This window comes from Chelonoidis abingdonii, chromosome 20 (assembly GCF_003597395.2).
Source record: "Chelonoidis abingdonii isolate Lonesome George chromosome 20, CheloAbing_2.0, whole genome shotgun sequence".
Taxonomy (NCBI): domain Eukaryota; kingdom Metazoa; phylum Chordata; order Testudines; family Testudinidae; genus Chelonoidis; species Chelonoidis abingdonii.
In genome coordinates this window covers 5,709,278-5,731,337 of record NC_133788.1, presented here as the reverse complement: position 1 = coordinate 5,731,337, position 22,060 = coordinate 5,709,278, and the positions used below count along the sequence as shown (strand labels likewise).

At 48.9% G+C, this 22,060-nt stretch overlaps 3 protein-coding genes across 7 annotated transcripts in view; 1 reads left to right on the top strand and 2 right to left on the bottom strand.

The window, feature by feature from the left end:
* The window catches only part of LRWD1 (leucine rich repeats and WD repeat domain containing 1), a 35,817-nt gene extending 28,576 nt beyond the window's left edge, over window positions 1-7,241 (top strand). For all 3 annotated transcript variants that reach the window (XM_032778021.2, XM_032778020.2, XM_032778022.2), the window contains exons 14-16: window positions 4,900-5,061; window positions 5,835-5,959; window positions 6,860-7,241. In XM_032778021.2, the coding sequence (XP_032633912.1) occupies window positions 4,900-5,061; window positions 5,835-5,959; window positions 6,860-7,000 (428 nt within the window). In that variant the 3' untranslated portion in view covers window positions 7,001-7,241. The remainder of the gene's footprint in view (window positions 1-4,899; window positions 5,062-5,834; window positions 5,960-6,859) is intronic.
* A 185-nt stretch (window positions 7,242-7,426) lies between these two features.
* POLR2J (RNA polymerase II subunit J) lies at window positions 7,427-14,518 on the bottom strand. Its single transcript, XM_032778025.2, has 4 exons — window positions 14,390-14,518; window positions 12,754-12,843; window positions 8,601-8,775; window positions 7,427-7,781 (listed from the first exon to the last, which is right to left on the bottom strand). Exons 1-4 carry the CDS (start codon window positions 14,440-14,442, stop codon window positions 7,746-7,748), a joined length of 354 nt encoding a protein of 117 aa, XP_032633916.1. The 5' UTR covers window positions 14,443-14,518; the 3' UTR covers window positions 7,427-7,745.
* A 1,277-nt stretch (window positions 14,519-15,795) lies between these two features.
* The window catches only part of LOC116823462 (ras GTPase-activating protein 4-like), a 49,997-nt gene continuing 43,732 nt past the window's right edge, over window positions 15,796-22,060 (bottom strand). For all 3 annotated transcript variants that reach the window (XM_032778017.2, XM_032778018.2, XM_032778019.2), the window contains 6 exons: window positions 21,693-21,853; window positions 20,587-20,724; window positions 19,923-20,055; window positions 18,963-19,083; window positions 17,910-17,971; window positions 15,796-17,611 (listed from right to left, as the gene is read on the bottom strand). In XM_032778017.2, the coding sequence (XP_032633908.1) occupies window positions 17,475-17,611; window positions 17,910-17,971; window positions 18,963-19,083; window positions 19,923-20,055; window positions 20,587-20,724; window positions 21,693-21,853 (752 nt within the window). In that variant the 3' untranslated portion in view covers window positions 15,796-17,474. The remainder of the gene's footprint in view (window positions 17,612-17,909; window positions 17,972-18,962; window positions 19,084-19,922; window positions 20,056-20,586; window positions 20,725-21,692; window positions 21,854-22,060) is intronic.

Sequence of the window (22,060 nt, the reverse complement as noted above, 5' to 3'; positions counted from 1 at the left end):
GGTCTTCAAATTCTGGTTTGAAGACCTCAAGCTGCAGGGAGTTCACCAGCAAGCGACCCACACTGCAGAGGAAGGCGAAAAACCTCCAGGGCCTCTGCCAATCTGCCCCGGAGGAAAATTCCTTCCCGACCCCAAATATGGTGATCAGCTAAACCCTGAGCATATGGGCAAGACTCACCAGCCAGCACTCAGCAAAGAATTCTCTGCAGTAACTCAGATCCCATCCCATCCAACATCTCATCACAGACCATTGAGCAGACTTATCTGCCGATTAATCCAAGATCAATTGCCAAAATTAAACTATCCTATCATACCATCCCTTCCATAAACTCATCAAGCTTAGTCTTAAAGCCAGATATGTCTTTTGCCCCCACTACTCCCGTCGGAAGGCCGTTCCCGAACTTCACTCCTCTAATGGTTAGAAACCTTCGTCTAATTGCAAGTCTAAACTTCCTAATGTCCAGTTTGTACCCATGTGTCCTTGTGTCTACATTAGTACTAAGCTTAAATAATTCCTCTCCCTCCCTAACGTTAATCCCCCTGATACATTTATATAGAGCAAGCATATCCCCCCCAGCATATCCCCTTCTTTTGGCTAGGCTAAACAAGCCAAGCTCTTTGAGTCTCCTTTCATAAGGCAGGTTTTCCATTTCTCGGATCATCCCGCTAGCCTGTCTCTGAACCCGTTCCAGTTTGAATTCATCCTTCTTGAACACGGGAGACCAGAACTGCACACAGTATTCCAGGTGAGGTCTCACCAGCGCCTTATACAACGGTACTAACACCTCCTTCTCTTTGCTGGAAATACCTCGCCGGATGCATCCTAAAACCGCATTTGCTTTTTTAACGGCCATATCGCATCGGCGGCTCATAGTCATCCTGCGATCAACCAATACTCCAAGGTCCTTCCCCTCCTCTGTTGTTTCCAACCGATGCGTCCCCAGTGTATATCTAAAAATCTTATTATTAATCCCTAAGTGCACGATCTTGCACTTTTCACTATAAAATTTCATCCTATTACTATTACTCCAGTTTACAAGGTCATCCAGATCTTCCCGTAGGATATCCTGGTCCTTCTCCGCATTAGCAGTACCCCCCAGCTTCGTGTCATCCGCAAACTTTATTAGCACATTCCCGCTCTTTGTGCCAAGGTCAGTCATAAAAAGGTTAAACAAGATCGGTCCCAAAACCGATCCTTGAGGAACTGCACTAGTAACCTCCTTCCAGCCTGACAGTTCACCCTCGGGTATGACCCGTTGGAGTCTCCCCTTTAACCAGTTCCTTATCCACCTTACAATTTTTATATTCAGCCCCATCTTTTCCAACGTAACTAACAATTCCCCACATGGAACCCTGTCAAATGCCTTAGTGAAATCGAGGTAAATTAGATCTACTGCATTTCGTTTGTCCGGATAATCTGTCACCTTCTCGAAGGAGATCAGGTTGGTTTGGCACGGATCTACCTTTACTAAAACCATGTTGTAATTTGTCCCAATTACCATTGACCTCAGTGTCCTTAACTGCTTTCTCCTTCAAACTTTTTTCCAAGACCTTACATTCTACAGACATCAAACTAACAGGCCTATAGTTACTCGGATCACTTTTTTTCCCTTTCTTGAAGATAGGAACTACGTTAGCAATTCTCCAGTCGTACGGTACAACCCCCGAGTTTACCGATTCATTAAAAATTCTCGCTAACGGGCTCGCAATTTTACGCGCCAGTTCCTTTAATATTCTCGGGTGGAGATTGTCCAGGCCCTCCGATTTTGTCCCATTAAGCTGTTTAAGTTTGGCTTCCACCTCAGATGCGGTAATATCCACCTCCATATCCTCATTCCCGTTTATTATCCTTCCATCATTGCTAAGCTCCTCATTAGCCTTATTAAAGACCGAGGCAAAGTACTTATTTAGATATTGGGCCATGCCTAGGTTATCCTTAACCCCCATTCCATCCTCAGTGTATAGCGGTCCCACTTCTTCTTATTTATGTGGCTATAGAACCTTTTACTATTGGTTTTAATTCCCTTTGCAAGGTCCAACTCTACACGGCTTTTAGCCTTCCTCACTTTATCCCTACATGTTCTGACCTCACTAAGGTAGCTTCCCTTGCTAATCACACCTTTCTTCAACTCCTTGTAGGCTTTCTGCTTTTTCTTAATCACCTCTCTGAGATGCTTGCTCATCCAGCTCAGTCTACAACTCCTGCCTATGGTTTTTTTCCCCTTCCTTGGGATGCAGGCTTCCGATAGTTTCTGCAGTTGTGATGTAAAGTGATTCCAGGCCTCCTCCTGTCTTTCGATCCACAAGTTCTTCAGTCCAGTCCACTTCCCTAACTAATTTCCTTCTCTCTTTAGGGTTTTTGACTTCTCAAGGGCTAACTTTAATCCCAGATCTATTTTTGTTTATCCTTCCATCTAGTTTGAACTGAATGAGCTCATGATCACTCAAACCAAGGTTGTCCCCTACAACCATTTCTTCTACGAGGTCCTCACCGCTCAGCAAAACCAAATCTAAAATGGCATCCCCTCTTGTTGGTTCTTCAAGTACTCGGTGAAGAAATACGTCCGCTATCACATCCAGAAAAATCTGAGCCCTCTTATTCTTGCAAGCACTCGTCCTCCAGTCTATATCTGGGAAGTTGAAGTCTCCCATGATCACACATTTCCCCTTAGTGTTCACTTCATTAAAAACATTAAAGAAGGAGGTCTCTATCCATATCCAAATCAGATCCCGGCAGTCTGTAGCACACCCCAAGCACTATCTCAGGGGAGGCTCTAGTAGCTTTCTTTCCCAGTATGATTTTTGCCCAGACAGACTCTGTCTTGTCCATTCCATCACTTATTTCTTTACAGTTAACCTCATCATTGATGTGCAATGCTACTCTACCACCCTTGCCTTTCTTTCTGTCTTTCCTAAACAGTACATAGCCTTCAATACCTGCACTCCAGTCATGACTACTATTTCACCATGTTTCTGTTACCCCTGTAATATCCGGTTTCACTTCCTGCACCAGTAGCTCCAGTTCCTCCATCTTGTTGCCTAGGCTCTTCGCATTAGCGTACAGACATTTCAATTTTTGGAGTTTGGCGTCCCTGACATTCTTTACCCTGCTAGGCACAGACGTTCTACCACCAGCATCAGCCGTTAGTCTGGAATCTACACTGTCCTTCCTCCTCATGTCAATTCTTCGGTCCACGACTGTATCTCCTCTTACTTCCCTCTCAAGGTTAAAATTTGGCGTGGAGATCTCCCGGACATCTCCCAACCATGTCCCCCAAATTCTTAGTTTAAAGCTCTCTTAATTGGTTGGGTGAGCCTCCATCCTGGAAGTCCATCCCGAGAGAATGGTCTTCTGTCCGTAAATGCTTCCCAATGACCCTACGTCCCTAAGCCCTCCTTACAGCACCACTGCCCGAGCCATCTGTCCATTGCCATAGTCTTGTCACACCTTTGTCGCCCTTCTCTAGGAACTGGCAGAATCCCACCGAGGATCACCTGAGCCTCGATTCCCTTAAGCATCTTCCCCAACCTGGCATAGGCTCCCTCGATACAGTCCAGCGAGTATCTAGCCGTATCATTCGTTCCCCCATGAAGGACAATCGATGGATTCTTTCCTGCTCCCGCTACGATCCTTTTCAGCCTCAGGTCCACATCTTGTATCTTAGCACCCAGCAGATGGCACACCCTTCCATTCTCCCGATCAGCTCTAGTTACAGGCCTGTCTATCCTTCTCAATCACGTAGACCTGCCTTTTCCTGGTGACTGTGAGATTCTCTGGTCTATCCCCTGCACCCGCTGGCTGCAAGTCCTCATGATTCCTATTCACCCTTGCAGTCCTCCTGGGGCTCATATTTGGTGTTACCTACATTGACTCCTCCCCTCCTTCTGCAGGACTAGCTGCTCATCTCTTTTTCCTTGCCCTCTCTCCTTCAGCGACCACCTGCTGTGCCCCTTCTTCATTATCCAACTCTGCAAACCTGTTCCGGAGTTCTATTTCTCCTTCACTGGCCCGTCTTTTCCTCTGCCTGGTTCTCTTAGTCACATGCTTCCACGGTCCACTTGCCTCACTCAGCAGTGTCTCCTCAGAATTCTTAGGTCCTGCTTCCATCTGCCCGTCTGAGCTTATCCCTTCAGCCCCCTTGTGTCTGTGTTTCCTCGTCTGCTCGAACCCCCTTCTAAACTCAACCCAAATTTGCACCTGCATCTCCAATCCTTGGATCTTTTCTTCCATTAGCTCTATCAGGCGGCACTTCATGCAGATGTAACCCTGTTCAGGCACCCCCTTCAGGATCATGGACATGCCGCAGCTTCCACATCCAGTCATCCTCATTGTATCTTTCACTGCTACCTCTGTATCAGTCATGGCCTTCTCACTTTGGACCTGGCAGTCCAAGCCGCACAGCACAGCACGGACCCCCAGCAGGCAGCAAGCCTCTGGCAGACCGCTGGCCGCTCCCTGGTCTAGCTAGCTTGTTGGTTCCTCTGTCTTCGCCTCCCCTGCAAAATCCCTTGGAAACTCCTGTTACTGGCCCTGTTTGCAGGCTCCTGTGCTGCTGCAGCTGTCTGTGCCGCTGCACTAGTGCCTGCCTACTTTTATAGGACCCCCAATCAGGGCTCAGCCACTCTCCCGGCACACAGCTCCTAGCAGCCTCTGCCCACCCACCCACCCTACAAACTACAAAAACCTGCTCCTCCAATTTAAGGCCAGGATGGCTCTAAAGGTCCCTCTGCTAGCACCACACATGGTGACTGGATTTCTTTCTTTTGTAATGGGGAGCCATGTTCCTGTCAGAAAAGCAGTATTCATTTAAAGAGGGCTGGGTGTTCTGACATAAATGTCTGAATAGTTTAGGACATTCATTCCTGATACACTGTTTGTTTGTTTGCTCTCTCCTCCAGTTTCTAAGAGTTCTAAGACAGGGTCTATCTACTTATGGAGCTGGAGTCGGTCCTTTGAGGCACAGGGGAAATCATGTCAGAGGATACAACCTGCACTTATTCTAGCTGAACTGGAGTGGTCTACGACAGACCTGCCCTACCTTACCCTCAGCACCTGTCCAGGTAAGCCCACCATTGTTCGTTAGCTATAAATGAACAATGCAGACGAGTACACTCAAGAAGCTACTCTTGGGGAAGGACTTCGGCAGGGTGTGTTAAGCAGACATGGCAAGGTCTATCAGCAGGAAGGCTGGGCCTAAAATCCTGACCCAAGTTATTGTTCTGATGCTGCCTCTGTAAATGCTAGTACCTAATGTCTGCAAAGCACTTTGAAAGGAGGAGTGCGCTTACTATGCAGGTGGGCAGTGTGGTAGAACTTCCATCCAGCACCAATAGTGACAAATTTCTGAGAGGAAGCTGAATCTTTAAATAATCCACCCTCTTAGTGCCTTATGCAGCACTTTGCGAGGCGTGCCTGCCTCGTAACAAAGATCAGCTGGAGGCACCCAACAGAGCATCACAATGGGGACGCTAGTGGTGCAAGACCAATGTTAAAATGACTTCATTTCAGCCTTGCTAAATGGTCATACAAACATACCAGCCTGGGTCCAAAATCCACTCGGCACCTCTTTAGTATGATATGACTAAGGATATTGGCCAGCCCATAAAAATAAGATGAGGTGAATTTTGTAGGGCTGGTTTACTTAATCTGCAGGAATTAAGAATGGGATACATTTCATCTGGAAGGTGACATTCCTTATACTGGGCTCTGTCCCACCCTCTTAAGCTATGGCTGCTACAAGAAGGGGTGAATGAGTGGTAGATGGTCGAGAAGGTTTTGGTCTTGGCCATTAGATATCTATCTCGACACTGCCCTGGTTCCTTTGCTCTTGCAGCAGCAGAGTATGTGTTCTGTGGCGACGAAAAGGGAAGCGTGTGGATGTACGATCTCAGCAAGCGCTCTTCAGCCTGGAGGGCCTCCAAGGGAAAATGCTCAGAGAACAGAATAGCTCCCACACAGGTAGGCCTTGGCCTTTGGGGAATATTGTTCAATATAAAAACCGTCGGTGAGGCTGTGCAAACAGGAGGCGCAAGACAAATTACCTAACAGCTGTACGGATCTGAGTTTAAATCTCTCATTAGGTGGCTCTTTCTTTTAGAATTCAATTGAATGGTCTGGTCTGAATTTTAAAATATTCTCCTCTTAAGAGGGGCTGGTAAGAGTCAGCAGGGAACTAAATGTGGGGTATGTCTGCCTTTCCTGTGCTCTTAGTGCCATTGGATAGCGTACTCCTAACCTCTTCCTCCTGAAAGGCTTCTCGCCTGCCAAGTCCTGACAGTACCAACTTATAGTTGACGTTTTATCATGACCAGCTCTGAATCCTTGATCCCCCCAAAACAGCTGCTCTTGAACAGGGCTCTCCGCATTACCTACTGTCTTTCCTTAATTAAACCAGTGTAGCAAAAGCGGAATTAAGACTACAGCTGTTGAACAAGGAGAGATTTTAGGTAACTTGAGAGGCAGCCATCTAATTTTTTCCATGCGCTTGAAAATCTGTGGTCAAGCTTACATCTCTAATGGGTTTACTGTCCTAGATTGGAGTTGATACGCTCCCGACAACTGAGGCCCTAGTGTTCGTAGGTGACTCTTCCAGACTACTGCCATTGCCTGCTGTTAGCCAATAGCTGCTCCACACCCCTCTACGCTTACCAGTCATGGTAAGATTATACGTACGACCCATTTTATACCCTTGCAGAGCAAAGACTTAGGCTTGGCACAGAATGTACATTTCTGATTGATTGATAGGGTGGGTAGCTGCAGTTTTCTGACTGACTGACTACCTTTCCTTTCTAAACAGGTAAACCCAAACGGAGCCTGACTTTGTATGAGCTTTTCTGAACTAATCTATTCTCTTGCCAGATTCTCGAGTGGCCAGAGCTTCGAGCAAATGGGGAGCTGCTGACTGAAGTCTTAATAAACAACGTGGTGACAGACCCTACTTTCACTTACCTTATCGCTTTAACTGGCGTAAATATAGCAGCGGTATGGAAAAAAACATAGCTTGTTCTGTATGGAAAATTTCATTCCTGTGATGTTTTGAAATAGTGCAGTATTAGTGATTGGTTACTCTTGGAAACATGAAGTTTTCTAAGCCAGCCCTTATCGTGCAATCGAGAAAAACACAAAGGGACTTGGCACACGTGCTGTCATTGACAATATCCGGTTTCTTTTACCGTGAATTTTCACAATTTGTGTATTTGTTTTATAGAAATGATACTTAATAAAATGTAATACCTGGTAACTTGGGAGTGAAGAGATGACTTCTGGGGATGGGAGGGGATGCTGCCGTAGATCTAGGATGGGCATTGCTCAGCAGTTAATTGTGTTCTGGAAGTACCGTTTCCAGGCCCAATACTACCTGGTGAAAAAGCTGTCGCTTTAACATGCTCCCCGCTACGCAAGACAAAATAAAATGGAGACTACCCCGCTGTTAAATCTTACCTCTTTATAACCGTAATCAAAGGCTCTACACTCATTGGAGAAGTCTCACGTGCAGCTTTGAAAAAAGTGTAATAGCTCAAATAATACAAGCTTCTCATACGCTTACCGTCCTACCTGCAAATCACGTATCCTGTACAGAACTTTCAACACTGCTTTCTGTGGGCTAACTAAAACTAAGTGAATTTAGGGCTACTCTTATTAGACACATTAATTCTTACTGAAAGTTTTAAATAATCCTTAAAGAACTTGTTCAGTGAAGTAGTCACAAACACCACAATCCACGTCAAAAAAAGAGTCCATGTGTCTATTCAATTCCTTCTTGTTTATCTTTGATAGCAACCTGTAAAACAAAAACAGAACCTGTTTTAAAGGAATTCTGTACTGGAAAGTGATCATTTATTTCCTCTCTAAATAATTTGATATTAAAGAAATGACTTTGTATAGGAATCTATGATTAAATATTGTTTAAATCAGCAGCAGAAATATGAGCATCTCCTGCTGCCTGGTGGAAAACAGGTAATATTCTGAGGGAGAATGTACAGTCAGACATTTCCTTTCCAGTAATTAATAAAACGTAAGGCATTTACGTGAGAAGAGGAAAAGTTTCAAAGGATTTCTTGTGTGTCAACTGCTTTATTCTTTGAGATATCATTAGTTGCTGCGATTATATTAAAACTGACTATGATTCAACTAAGGAACTAGCAAATAGGAGTGTAGGGAATTCAATATAGCTTTATTCTGAAATGTTTTTCAGACCAATGGTATCTCAAACAATTTGAGGTTAAATAAACACTATACAGCAAGGAATGGAGTAATTATAGAAGGGCACAACTATTATTTAAAAGAGTTCTTGGCACTGGAAAGGGATTCGCAAGGCAGAATTTCTCAAGTAAGGTGTTCCAGGCAACAGGCTCTCACACTTGTTCCGTTTCTCACACGCCTTGTCTCTCTAGGTGTCTAGCATTTGCTTTCTCTCCCTTTTCACAAGATCTCAAGTGTCCTGTGGTAACAGCCAAATTCTGCTCCGGCTTAAAGGAATTCATACACAGGTCTTCGGAGCTGAATTGGGCTGGTCATAAAGTTACATTTGTCATGTGAAAGCAACAGCTGTAACGTTAACTGTGGTTTTTAAAACCTTTCCTCACATGAGCAAGCTTACCCTGAATCTCTCCTCCAGAAGGGAGAGTTCACTGATCAGGTCCGTGATAGCATTGGTGAAAGCTTCCTGGGGACTGTAATCAGGAGTGGTCTGCACTCGAATGATGATTTTATGTTCCAGAGGATGTGGAACTTTGTATCCTGCAAACAACACCTGAGGGTCTTTCAGTAATTGCCTGAAATGGGAAGAGGTGGGGAGGGAAACATTTAGAGGGTATAAGACAGATGGCTTAAACAATTTACCTGTAAAATTTCTGTAAGAGCCCAAAGCGTGAAGTTGGGTCTGCCACATATCACACCTTTCTAACAGGCTAATTCAATCCTTGGAGAATTTTTCCATAAAGATTTTTTTGGAGGGCTAGAAGAAATGTTATGTCCGTGCCAATCTCACCTTGAGAGCAAGCTTTATCTTATCCTAATAAGACGCGGTAGATGCGTTTCATAAAACCACTGCACATTTTGGCAACACTGACAGTTCCTACCTCAGAGATCCAGGCCTGGAACAGCAGGGCTAATGCGAAATGCTTGGCAAGCATTGGCAGAGCATCTAATCGCAAGAACTGAGCAGTGCCGTTTGTGTGAACAAAGCACCGAGGTGTAACTAGAATCATTTTCAGAAACATCTGTGCACAAGAGCTATCAAAAGCACACTTACTTACTTCAATAATCTGATGCAGAGAGCCCAAGTTTAAAGGCAGCAGTATTTACTCCTACCGCTGGAGGCCACATGCTGCTGTCCTGAGCTTATAAATTACAGAAGGGACTTACGCAAAAGACGTAATGCATCACCAGCTATGAATGGATTAGCTCCTGCCCTGTCCAACCATGTGAAGTCAACCTGGGTTAGTCCTGGAGATTCTTGAATTTCCTGTATCGTTAAATGAACGGCTTCTTGCTTCACTAGAATCAGTGTGTATTGCTACAATGCTAATTTGTAATTTATAAAAATAGAAGTAGCCATTTGCACCTTTGCCACCCAGGTTGAGATTCATATTTTAAGGCCAGACAGGGTCCCTGGATCATCTCTGACCTCCTGTATATCACAGGCCGCTACCACCCCCCAGCGCTTGCACTAAACCCTACAACCAAAATTAGACCTGTGTATTACAACCCACAGAAGACTAGACTATTATGTGCCACAGGCAGAGACTACGAGGGACCGAGATGCATCAGGCGCAATAATAGCAGGGGAAATGGCCTCGTGAGAGAACTAGATCATTCAGGCAAGCAACCTGCACCCCTATACAGCAGGGGCGGGAGAAGAAACAACCCACAAGGTCACTGCCAATTTGGTGGGGGTGGCGTGGAGAGTCTTCCCACATTACAAAGAACCAACCTTTGCCCAAATGTTACAGGCTATTGGCTAACACTGTGTGCTAGAGCAGGGTTGGGCAAACTTTTTGGCCCTTATCTGGGTATGGAAAATGTGTGGCGGGCCATGAATGCTCATGAAATTGGGGTGCAGGGTGGGGTGGGGTGAGGACTCCGGTTGGGGTGCAGTCTCAGGGGTGGGGCTGGGGATGAGGGGTTTGGGGTGCAGGAGGGTGCTCCGGGCTGGGACTGAGTAGTTCAAAGGGTGGGAGGGGGATCAGGGCTGGGGAAGGGGCACAGGAGGCGGTCAGGCTCGGGGGAGTCGCTTAGCTCAAGCAGCTCCTAGAAGTAGTGACATGTCCCTGCTCCGGCTCCTACGTGGAGGCGTGTCCAGGCTGCTCTGTGCACTGCCCTGCAGCTCCCATTGGCTGTGGTTCCCGGCCAGTGGGAGCTGCAACGGCAGCACTTGGAGCAGGGACAACATGCTGAGCCCCTTGGCTGCCCCTATGACTAAGAGCTGGAGGGGGACACGCCGCTCCTTCCAGGAGCTGCACAGAGCAGTGCAAGCCCCCGACCCCGTTCCATGGCAAGAGCTCGAGGGCCAGATGTGGCCCCTGGGCCATAGTCTGCCCACTCCTGCGCTAGAGGTATGATTCCAACGCTCATGTAGACAGTCTTGCTAGCTCTCATAACGGCAGAAGTACAAACCTACCTGAAACCGGGGGGGGGTATGTCTGCCGCTGCTGCCACTAGTGCTACTGCGGCCGTACTGCTATTTATGCTCACGCTAGGAGGTAGCGCCACTATGTGTACAAAATGAGCTCAAACTAGCTATGAGAATAAAGGGAAACAAGAAGACTTTTTATCAATACATTAGAAGCAAGAGGAAGACCAAGGACAGGGTAGGCCCACTGCTCAGTGAGGAGGCGAGAAAACATAACAGAATCGGAATATGCAGAGATCGCCTTAATGACTCTCTTGTTTCGGGCTTCATGAGAAGTTGAAGGAAATGTTTAACAAACGAATGCTTATTGAAGGGTAGATTAGAAATAAAATAAAAAGAGCAGTTAAAAATCACTAGAAAAGTTAGAATGCCTGCAAGTCACCAGGCCTGATGAAATGCAAGAGTTAATAGAGGAGTATCTGAGCCTCTAGCTATTACTTTGGAAAAGTCATGGAGACGGAGAGATTCCAGAGGCTGGAAAGGAAATATGTGCCCATCTATAAAAAAGGGAAATAAAAACAATCAGGAAACTACAGACCAGTTAGTTTACTTCTGTGCCAGGGGAAGATAATGGAAGGCAAATAATTAAAGAAACATCTGCAAACATTGGAGTGGTAAAGTGATAGGGAATAGCCAGCATGGATTATGTAAAGAAACAAACTCGTGTCAACCCAATCTGATCACTTTCTTGTAGTGTAATGAGCCTCGGGATTAAGGAGAAGCGGTGGATGTGGTATATCCTAACTTAATAGTAAAGCATTTGATACGTCTGAGATATCCTTATCGATAAGGGCAAAATACTTAATTTGATGCGGTGCTATATAAGTGGGTGCTATAATGGTGGATAACCGTACTAGAGGTAGTTATAATTGGCTCCCAATCTGCTGGAAAGTTCTAACGAGTGGGTTCGTCAGGTGTCGTTTTGGACCGGCTCGTTCAATATCTTCACCGACAACTTAAGTCGCATATAAAAGTACGCTTATTAAGTTTGCGGCGACGATCCAAACTGGAGAGGGATTGCCGATGGCTTTGCGAGGGACAGGTTCAAAATTCCAAATATCTGGACAAATTGGAGAACGTCTGAGTAAACTGGAGAAGTTCAATAAAGCGCGAATGCGAAGTGCCCACTTAGGAGAAAATCGTTTCACACTTACGATGGATAAAACTGTCTAGGAGGAGTATGGCAGAAAATATCTAGGGTCCCATAGTGGACCGCAAAGCTAAATATGAGTCAACAGTACGATACTGTTGCAAAAAAAAAGAAAACGTGATTCTGGATGCATTAAACAGGTTGTTGTAAACAAGAAACGAGATCATTCTCCGCTCTACTCTGCCTGGTTAGCCTCATGAGTATGTTGTATCCAGTCTGGCCTGCATTTCAAGAAAGATGTGAGCAATATGGAGAGGGTCCAGAGAAGAGCACAGAATGATTAAGGTCTTGAAACGTGCACTAAGAAGGAAGGCGAAGAATTGAGTTGTTTAGTTGTGGAAGAAAGACGAGAGGGGACATGAGAAGGGACATGAGAGCAGTTTTCAGGTATCTAAAAGGGTGTCATCAGGAGGAGGGAGAAAACTTGTTCACTTTAGCCTCTAAGGATAGAACAAGCAGCAATGGGCTTAAACTGCAGCAAGGGAGACTTAGGTTGGACGTTAGGATAAAGTTCCTAACTGTCAGGGTGGTTGGACACTAGGATAAATTGCCTAGGGAGATATCTCTGGAGATATTTAAGAGTAGGTTAGATAAATGTCTATCAGGGATGGTCTAGACAGTATTCGGTCCTGCCATGAGGGCAGGGGACTGGACTCGATGATCTCTCGAGGTCCCTTCCAGTCCTAGAGTCTATGAATCTATGAGCAGAGCAATCACACCCTAGCTCAAAGTTTTACACATGGTGGTAACAAGGGCCAGAATGAGAAGTGGGTGTCAATTTCACATCTGTAACTACCACAAATAGGCCTGTGGGCATCACCCAAACACGCTACTGAAACAGCTAGTTATCCAGTGTTTATGGTTAGTCACTCTCTGCGCTTTGGCAATCTTCCCAGGTAAATGTAAGCTACTGCATCACCGTTAGAACTTTACTCCTTGAACTATGCGACAGGAACTGGTTTTACTTACGATTTGATAATATTTCCAAGTGTGTGGTCTTCCTTGTTGATTGTAAACAAACAGGCATTTGGTACTTTTGTATCCTTATTAATTGTGATCCTGAGTAAAAGAATAATATTGGCATTAAAGCAAGTGATGTTATCTAACAAATCAAATCAAAACCAACCAAACCCTTCTATGCTTTCAGTCATAAATGGTTCTCTTTAGATTTACATCAGATAGATCCTTTTGTACCCGTTTTGGATAAAGAAAGCTATGAAGTCAATAAGGAATCATAATGATACTTCAATTCAGCAGAAGGAAAAAAGTTTATGTAATCCCTACAGCATTGCTAAAGCAGCACAACAGTGACGTAAGAAAACTAATGAATTTCGGAGCCCGGTTTACTTAAAGAACTATTGTAATAGCAATTGCTTCCCCACACAGCTGTAGCTCTATTCCGTTATTGGCAAGGGAGAATTTTTTTAATGTGCCAAAAATTCCTCTGCACAGAGCGCTAATAAAAGGGTAATTTAGCAGATAATTTTTAAAACCTCTGTGGGTGAAATACAGAATCATTCGTCAACCTCAAAGTTGCACCGCTTTTGAAATTATAGCTTCTAAATGTCACTTCACAATGAATACTGTAAACCCACAAACATTTTATACTTGAGCTGTTTGCTAAATTATCTATTTAGTAGATGCTGCCTTTAATAATACAGATAATTTTTTGGAAGAAAAATATGTCAATTTTTTTTCCTGTCTTTAATCCATTTGTATTTCTGAAAGTTTCTCCCTTAATCCTTAACTTTGACCGATTGTGCAACTCAGAGACTAGGTAAAAGGTGCAACATACAACTAATGCATGTCTCACTGATTGTCATCTTGCAGCTGCCAGAACACAGCCATATGTACCAAGTGTCAGGGCACAAGAGAGCAGAAGTTTGAAATGAAAGGATTTGATTGGGACATGCTTGTTTTTGACTGCATGTCCTAGGACTGTGTACACACAGGCCTTGGCTACACTGGCCCTTTACAGCGCTGCAACTTTCTCACTCACTCAGGGGTGTGTGAAAACACACACCCCTGAGTGCAGCAAGTGACAGCGCTGCAAAGCGCCAGTGTAAAGAGTGCCCCAGCGCTGCAAGCTAATCCCCGTGGGGAGGCGGACGGTCGCACTTCAAAGCGCTGCCGCGGGAGCGCGTTGGAGTTTTGAGTGTAGCCAAGCCCGCAATGAAACGACTGAAACAAAAATGAAACATCTCTAAGCTGGAAATAGATTTATGGTCTGTCACCTAATTCCAAGTCCTTCTGCCCACTGAGATTTTACAGTAACAGAAATGGAGGGATGGAAGGACCCTCAAGGGCCCGTCTAGTCCGGCAGTTCTCAAGCAGGGAGTCCACAAGCGGGTTCCAGGGGGGCTGCCACGCCCCAGCGCGCTGCTGAGCGGAGAGGGAGGAAGCGATTCCACCCCCGGTGCCGCAGCGGCCGGTGTCCCAGCCAAGCAGCCCCCGCGCCAAGGAACGGGCCGAGCCAGCGCGGGGGACGGACGAGGAAGAGCGGGGTGGGTGTATCCGGCGCTGCCCGGCTCGGGCTGGGGTGGAAGGAGGCCCCGGTGGGGTTCCTAGGGCTGCCCGGCTCGGGGGGCGGGGCCCCCGCACTCACTTCTTCTCCCCCTCGAAGAGCAGGAAGGACTCGAAGGCCGGCGGCGCGTTCATCCTGCAGCGGTAACGGCGCCAGCGGCGCCTCCGGTCCCAGGAGCGACGAGCTCAGGTTCCGCTTCCGGGAGCACCCAGGGGCCCGCTACTTCCGCTTCCGGGGCACTAGGCAGCCGACCGCGTCCCCTGCCGGCAGCGAGGAGAAATTGCCGCTCAGCCCAGGGCCCCGCCCCCCGCAGCACCCTGGGCAACATGTGCCGCCCCTCCCCCAGCGCCAACAGCAGCACCCTGGTTACCACCTTCATGGACAGCGCTGCCATGGCAACGCCCTCATCAACGGCACCATCCGCACCCCCGTTGCCCCTGGCAACACCCTCACCAGTGTCACCCTGGACCCCTCACTGCTAGCAACACCTCTTAGCACCTTCCTGGACACTGACCCCCTCAGCCACGGCAACACCCTTGGCGGCAGCAGCCGCCCCCTCTGATGTAGACACAAGACATGGTTACTGATCACAACACCCTCTCTCACCGTGCAGCCCTCCCACCCCAGGCCTGAGGTGCCAGCGGGACCCCAGTCCACAAGCGGCTTACAGACAGGCCAGGCCCCTGTACGCTTCTGAACATGAAAGTCAATTCAATTAACCGAAAGGGTCAAACAAACCAACCAACCAACCAACCAACTCCCCCTGAACTAAACTGAGTGTCCACAAATCCCACTTGTCGGATCAAAGGTCATCTATCCTGTTTTGATCAATTAACCATTTTGTTTTTCAGAAACCTAACAGGTCAGGGGTTGATTGCCTGTTATCTTAAGTTGCTCCCTATAAGCACGTATGCTATTTTCCCATATATGTAGCCACAATAGCCAGTAACAGATGCATCCTAATGACCATAGAACGGAATTTAAGAAATGTATAGATTAGCAAAATGTAAGCACGTAAGGTTGTTTGTCACACAGTATAAAAGGGCATGCTCTGTGTTATTATGGTGTGTATCCTCCTCTAGCACTAGCTGAGGGGAACACCCAATCAGCTGATTGATAATAAAACGCTGGTAGCCGTCCCTCTGTCTTCCGTGCCTCCTTGGGGTAATTGAGTAGCTCCAGGGGGAAGCGAGCCTATTTGGCTAACACACTGGCATTTCCTCAAGAGGGAGATGCTGGCAGGGAATGAAAAGCAAACACATGGCCTCATGGTAAAAGATGTGTTTATTGTACATTCAAATACAGAGAGATTTCTCTAGCATTGATTCTGTACAGTGGAATAAGGCATATGCCCTGGTTACTCCCTTTGACACCGGTCTCCTCTGGAGTCTATTGCTTTAGGTCACAAAGCCCTGATCAGAAATAAGCCACCTCTGCAATGAACACACCAGCCATGCCCCACCTGTACTTGATCAGCTGCCAAAGGGGACACATTTTCTGTGGCAAAGGGATGGTTATTTGGGTCCCTCCACCAGGCTGCTGGATTGTGCTGACTCCATGTGCTGCACTAAATGATAATATTGCACAGAACAGCAGGTCTAACCTATAGCATTTTCCGTTCAGTTCAATGGAGGGTCCATGGGATCCAGCAGGTGCACTGTTCTGACACGCAAATGGCCATGAACCAGACTGTTTATAACCAGCGCTTTAGTTAGTGCAGTACACAGAGTAAGAGCCAGGCCACCTGCTCAATAATTTCAGAGCATCCATTTACCTGGGCCTGAAATACAGCACAGGTGGTAGCGGCCAGCTTGCATCTCTATAGCACCTTCTGCCAGGAATGTGAAAGCACTTTTCAGACAGGAAGCCATTATACAGAGAGTATTTTGCATTTCCTGGTATCAAGAACCACCTGACAGGTAAGCAAGCTTTGCAAGACCCCTGGGAGATAGGCACGGGGAGTGAGAATCTGCCTTTGGTGACTGCCAATGGGATTGCAACTGAGAACTGGGTTTAGCCTAATATATATTATCCACAATTACAGATCAGAAAACAGACGCAGAGGTCAAGACCCTGGCTTTCAGACTTGCTGAGCCCCTCCAGCTCTCACTGACTCTTGCGGGCGGATGCCAAATGCTTCTAAAAAACAGCAATTTACCCAGGGTGGAGAGAGGTGGGAATAGAACCAGGAGGCCTGGCTCAGAATCAGCTGCTCTAACAAACCACTTCCCCATCTCTTCTTCCTCAAGGTGTGGAATGGTTACTGAGCAGCCAGCAGTAACCACATACCGTGCAACGGGGTATGAGGTGCTGACTCAAGACTTGTCCATGTTCACGTCCATTCGATAAGCTGAATCTACATTCCTTTACCTCAGCTGCAACCCAGTGAGACAGATGGATGTGCTACTCAATGACGACGGTTACAAAATTCCAGGCGTCAGCCAGCATCTCCAGTTAACGGATACTTCATGCCTCCATTGCGCTTTTCATCAGAGGATGGCAAAGCACTTTAACAAAGGAGGGGAAGTCTCATCATCATCCCTATTTCAGAGATGGGGAAACTGAGGAACACACCAGGGTCAAATGACCTGCCCCATCTCATACTGTGGGTCAGTGGCAGAAGGGTGTATGGAATCCAGGCCATCTGACTCCCAGTCCCCTGCCCTAACAGATTCCCCCCCCGTGGATGCATCAGCCTGTGCATTACTACTGGCTTCAGTGCTCCACCAAGTCATTTTGACCCTGGTGTCTCAAACCTAGGGTGAAGCAGCTCAGATATAAGGTTGCATTGAGGAATTATGATTTCACATCAGACCAGGCTTGACAAAACAGCTGGATCTTGACTGAAAGCTAAAAAGAGTAGTGTAGAGACGTGAAACCTTCTGCACTACCTTCTGGATACAGCACAGGCGCCCATCCCGCTCTGGGGACTAGTGAGAGCATAAGAGGGTCATTGACAAGTCGCTCACTAATGGAGACACGCTAAGCTGGCAGAAGTCCATGACGTGGCTTTTTGAGCAGTGCGCCGATGGCGAGAGCACACGGTGTCGAGGGAGTTCCCATTGAAAAGATGTCTAGCGTCGGCAGCTCTGATGGACGCAGCAGGACCAAGTGAGCGGAATGAGAGGCAGCGGCGTCGCCTCGACAGAGTGGCTCGCTCCAGGAGTCACGTCTGCAGCTCCAGGAGGCAGTTTCTGTCCCTGTCAGCTAGGGTGCCTGAGCTGAAGATGGCTGTGTGATGGGCGTCTTCGAGGTCCTGCAGCACCTGGAATAGCCTTGTGGGGCCGTCCACATTTTCGGGGTCTGTGGAGGTGCAGGGAAGCAGAGAGAATTGCCCTGATTGGAGTGGTGCTTGCACAGCAGCTACTGACAATGCTACCAGCCCCAAGGATCACCAGAGGAGACAGCACCACCAGAAATTCGAGCCCACCCCCAGCAGCAAAGGATGTTAGCTAGGGCTGGTTGATGGCCAGGACAGAGAACTATTACACAGTACTGTGGCGTTGTCTGGGAAAAGGGAGCAGAGTGTTGGTTATTAGATGTATTGCTAATCTCAACACATGCCCTCCTAGGAAAAATTAATCCATCAACAAAGCAATACCTCCACTTTGGCGCAGAAGAACGTTTTCATTTTTCTCTGTCAACATCTCCAGATACTTTTCCCTGAAGGGAGCAAGATGAAACAAGAATGGGTTTTCAGATGTAATCCACGATTAGCCCCCCATATTCAAAGCCAAAAAGCCAGAAGGTGCAATTCTGCATAATGCCATTGATAACAGGAGTTGAAGACAATCAGCATCTCATGAGATGGTCAGGACCTTGTAAGATTAAGTTCTGGGTGTCTGCTCCCCTTGGCTAACTCCGAACACGTGGTGTCTTCTTCCAAGGATCTTTGAGCAGCTATCCCAGCCTCTTGTATATGTCCATCCCCCTGCTCACCCACACTTCCTTCTCTGGGATGTAGCCCCAGTGAATGCTCAGGAAGGAGGAACCGTTCAGGGAGATATGGGGTGTAGATGGAGGAGGATGGAGACAGTCAGAAAGGGAACATTCAGGGTGAGTGTCCGAAGGAATTCGGCACAGTGAGATCCATTAAGATAATGGAAGAACCTCCCAAGCGAGATGGTGAAAGCCCCGTTGCTTGGGGCATTTAAACTAGAATGGACAGTCTATTTATCAGTGCTCTGAAGGGAACAATCCTGGCCTGGGGATGGGCAAGATGGGACCTCACAGGGATTCCAGTCTCCAAGCTAGTCACTAATGACCTCTTTCTGCACAAGATCCCAAGGCTGCAGACCAGCGCAGAGGGGGCCCCTGGAGTATCACCCTCACCCTGGCTTCAGTCAGAACGCCTGGAACATTATGCACATGAGGATTCCAGCCAGTCCTTTGAAACAGAGCAGAACGCTGGGCCTTAGGCAGATGATTGCCAGGGGCAGAGTGTACGGCCTGCTGACTCCTGGAACACGTAACTCACTGTGCTGATTGGCCCCCTCCCTCCTTGGAGCCACAGAGATGGTCCTCCGCGAGCGAGAGCACAGTGTGCGAGACTCGCTTCATGCTTACAGGCCCCTCGCAGGGCACAGAGATGATCCCTGGGTGCAAACTCAGAGGGAAACAGCCCCAATCATGCTCCACGAATCAAGCGACTCACCTCATTAACTCCTTCACTCCAAACAGGTGTCGAAAAATTAACTGTGCCTCTAGATCTGGGTCTAGGGGATCGTTCCATTCCTGCAGAGTGACTCCGTGCCGGGTTTTATCACATCCCAAACCTAGGCGACAGCAGCCAGGACACAGCAGGTTAATTTGCGGTGGCCCCGCCCTCTCCCGCAGAAGGTGGACTGTTGGTATCTGAGTGGTGCCCTCTAGTGGATGTAAGAGCCCACGGGTTTAACTACACTCACGTAGGCATTCTGCGACTCCCCCTGCTCTGGCTTCCCTGGAGAAGGGAGCGTCCGGCCGTTCCCAAGCCATCAGTACAGCAAATGAACATAGCTCCACGCCCAGGGAGACAGGAACAATACTCTGCCTCTCTCTAGCACCCGAGCCCTGGTCTGCACTACAAACTCCTGTCGGTAGAGCGAGTCACCCATCCAGCCGAACTCCCAATGTAGCCAGCGCTACGTCGACAGGATGGTTTCTCCTACTGCCTCTCAGGGGGGTGAAGCACGTACTCCGATGGGAGACGCTCTCATAGGAGCGTCTTCACTACAGCGACACAGCTGCATCGGTGCGGCCTTGTAAGTGTAGAGAAGCCCTGAGCCGAGGGGCCCCAAGCCCTCTTGGCAGACAGCTGGGGAGCTCCACGGCTAAAAGAACAAGCCGACGTCCCTAGTTTGGCCTGTACCAGCCACAGGCTCTGCGGGTCAGGCACAGAGGGGAACCCATCCACCCACCCACCTGTAGATTGGGCACACGCTTGATAGCCAGGCATGCGTCTCACAGATGGGACCCTGAAGGCACAGAGGGGTCAGGTGACTTGCCCAAGGTCACACAGTGAGGCAGTGGCAGAACTACAGCCCTAGAACCCACCCAAGAGCCACGCCTCTCTGTCCCTCTGCCCTCGCCACTAGACTCCCTTTGCTGGCAGGAGGCCGGGCAAGCAAAGTACCTGTTTTATCCTTTTGGTGGCAGCAGCTCCATTTGTCTCCTTTGAACACTCCCGGATGATAGGAGCCCAGCATGGCGTTGTTAACGCAGACTTTCCTCAGGGCCGAGAGCCACTGATTCAGCTCATTGACGCACTGAAACAGACACACACAGCGGGCGCTGCCCTATGTCCCTGCCAGAGGCGCCAGGCACTGAGTGACTGGAGGGTCCCCACTCACGGCTCCCAGCGTCACTTGGGCTGCAGCCCATGGGCACTGCCCAGCACAAGGTTAGTGCGCCAGACTGGGAGCAAAGCTAAGGGCCCCCATCCGTGGCACGCCAGCCGTGCATTGCACTAGTGCTTTCCCAGGTGCCAGAGCCGCCTCCCCAAAATAGCCAGCCTCACGAGGCAAATGAAGCTTCCGCCCCTCACCGCCCAGCACAGGAGCCTCGACTGACCGGCTGTGTCAATCTCTGCTCTCAGCGCTGCTGCTCACACATTCTCGAACTGCTGCGTGGCATGGCCGGCCTGCAGACATAGAACCCAGGAGTCCTGAGCCCCAGCCCGCTGCGCAGTCAGGGAAGGGGGACGACACCGGACATCCATGACCAGGTCCATGAGTTCCAGTCTCCAGTGCATCCTCACCCGCTCCCTGAACCCCCCCGAGCCTGGGTGACCAGCCCACCTTGCACTGCAGATAGGCCATCTCCAGCTGCCCTGGCTCATCGGCATAGATGATCTGCATCACGTGGGAGCTGCCAAAGCTTTTCTCCTCCACCTTCTCAGCTGCCCGGATGTTGGCCAGGGTGATGAAAGAGCTTTTCTGAAATGAAGGGGAGAACGGGAGCCATGGAAACCTCAGGAGCGAAGGCAGGGCGGGGGCCAGCCCCACGACAGAGCCCAGGAGATCTGAGCTTGCCCAGGGAGAAGCCATGCCTCCCTTAGAGGGGCTTCACAGGAGAAAGCTCAGTCTGAGGCTAGGTCCATGCTGATGACCCCCCCCAGACTCTAGAGACGATGCCAGCGGATCCCCTGCACTGCAGAATGGCTGGCCATGATTCTCCGGCCCGCGCTCTGCCGGTCAGACCGGGTGATCCGAGCAGGTCCCTCTGCCCTTCACATCTCAAACGGATGGGCAGGAAGAGCTTTCAAGGCCCTGGGGCAGCTCTGGCCAGTTCTCTTCCCCCCTGACCAGTTCACCCACCCCGATGGCTGTTTTAATCCAGCCCTCGAGGTCCCACTGGGGAGAGGGGTCTGGAGCTTGCCCCATTCCAGCCGGGGAGCCGGATCGGGGGCTGCTTCATGACCGGTTCACCCACCCCAGGCGCTATGCACATATTCTTGAATTCTCACCACCACCTCGGAAGCCAGGAGCAGTTCAGCTCCACATCGCAGATGGACAAGTGGAGGTACAAGCCAAACCCCGGCTGCCAGTCCCACCTGTGCAAGACAATCCCCTCCCCAGGGACAGGCCAGCAGAGTCTTTGCCCCGTGTCGCTGCCAGGTGCATTGGGGGTAGTGTGCCCTGCCCCGAGTATCCCCTAGAGCACAGTGCTCCGGGGGGGCTCACTGCGACGCTGGGCTGGGCGCTGAGCAGGGAAGCAGCTTCCATCTGTCTGCCAGGTCCAGGCGGAGCCGAGTGTCCACCTGGGGTCCCCCAGCCACTTCTCTTCCACAATCTGTGTAGCCAGAGCGAAGATGTGGGACCAGCAGCTGCCTTCCTGAGATGGGCCCGTCCTAGGGATAGGCTGCAAACCATCCCCCACTAACAGCAGGATGCGTCCCCCTTACCTTGGAGCTGGGCGTCTTGGCAAAGCTGAGGGCCTCACTCGTCAACGAGAAGTGGAGTTTCTTAAAGGAAGACGACAGCAGCGGCCCTTTGCCTTTGCCCCTGTGGATGAATAACGGCCCCTCCTTCACAACCAGTGTCTGCGCCTTTGGCTGGTCCACCTCTGCAAGCAACAGGGACGCCCTCAGAACCGGGCAGCCGCAGACCTCAAAGCGCCTCACAACAGCGAGTCCTAGAGCTCCCCAGATGTTGGGACAAGCACACGGGTCTCCTTCCCGAGGCAATTGTCATAGCTTTTCTACTCAGATCTGAACCTTAGAGTTCAGAAAATGAGATGCTAGCATGAGTTCTCTAAGCTTAATTACCAGCT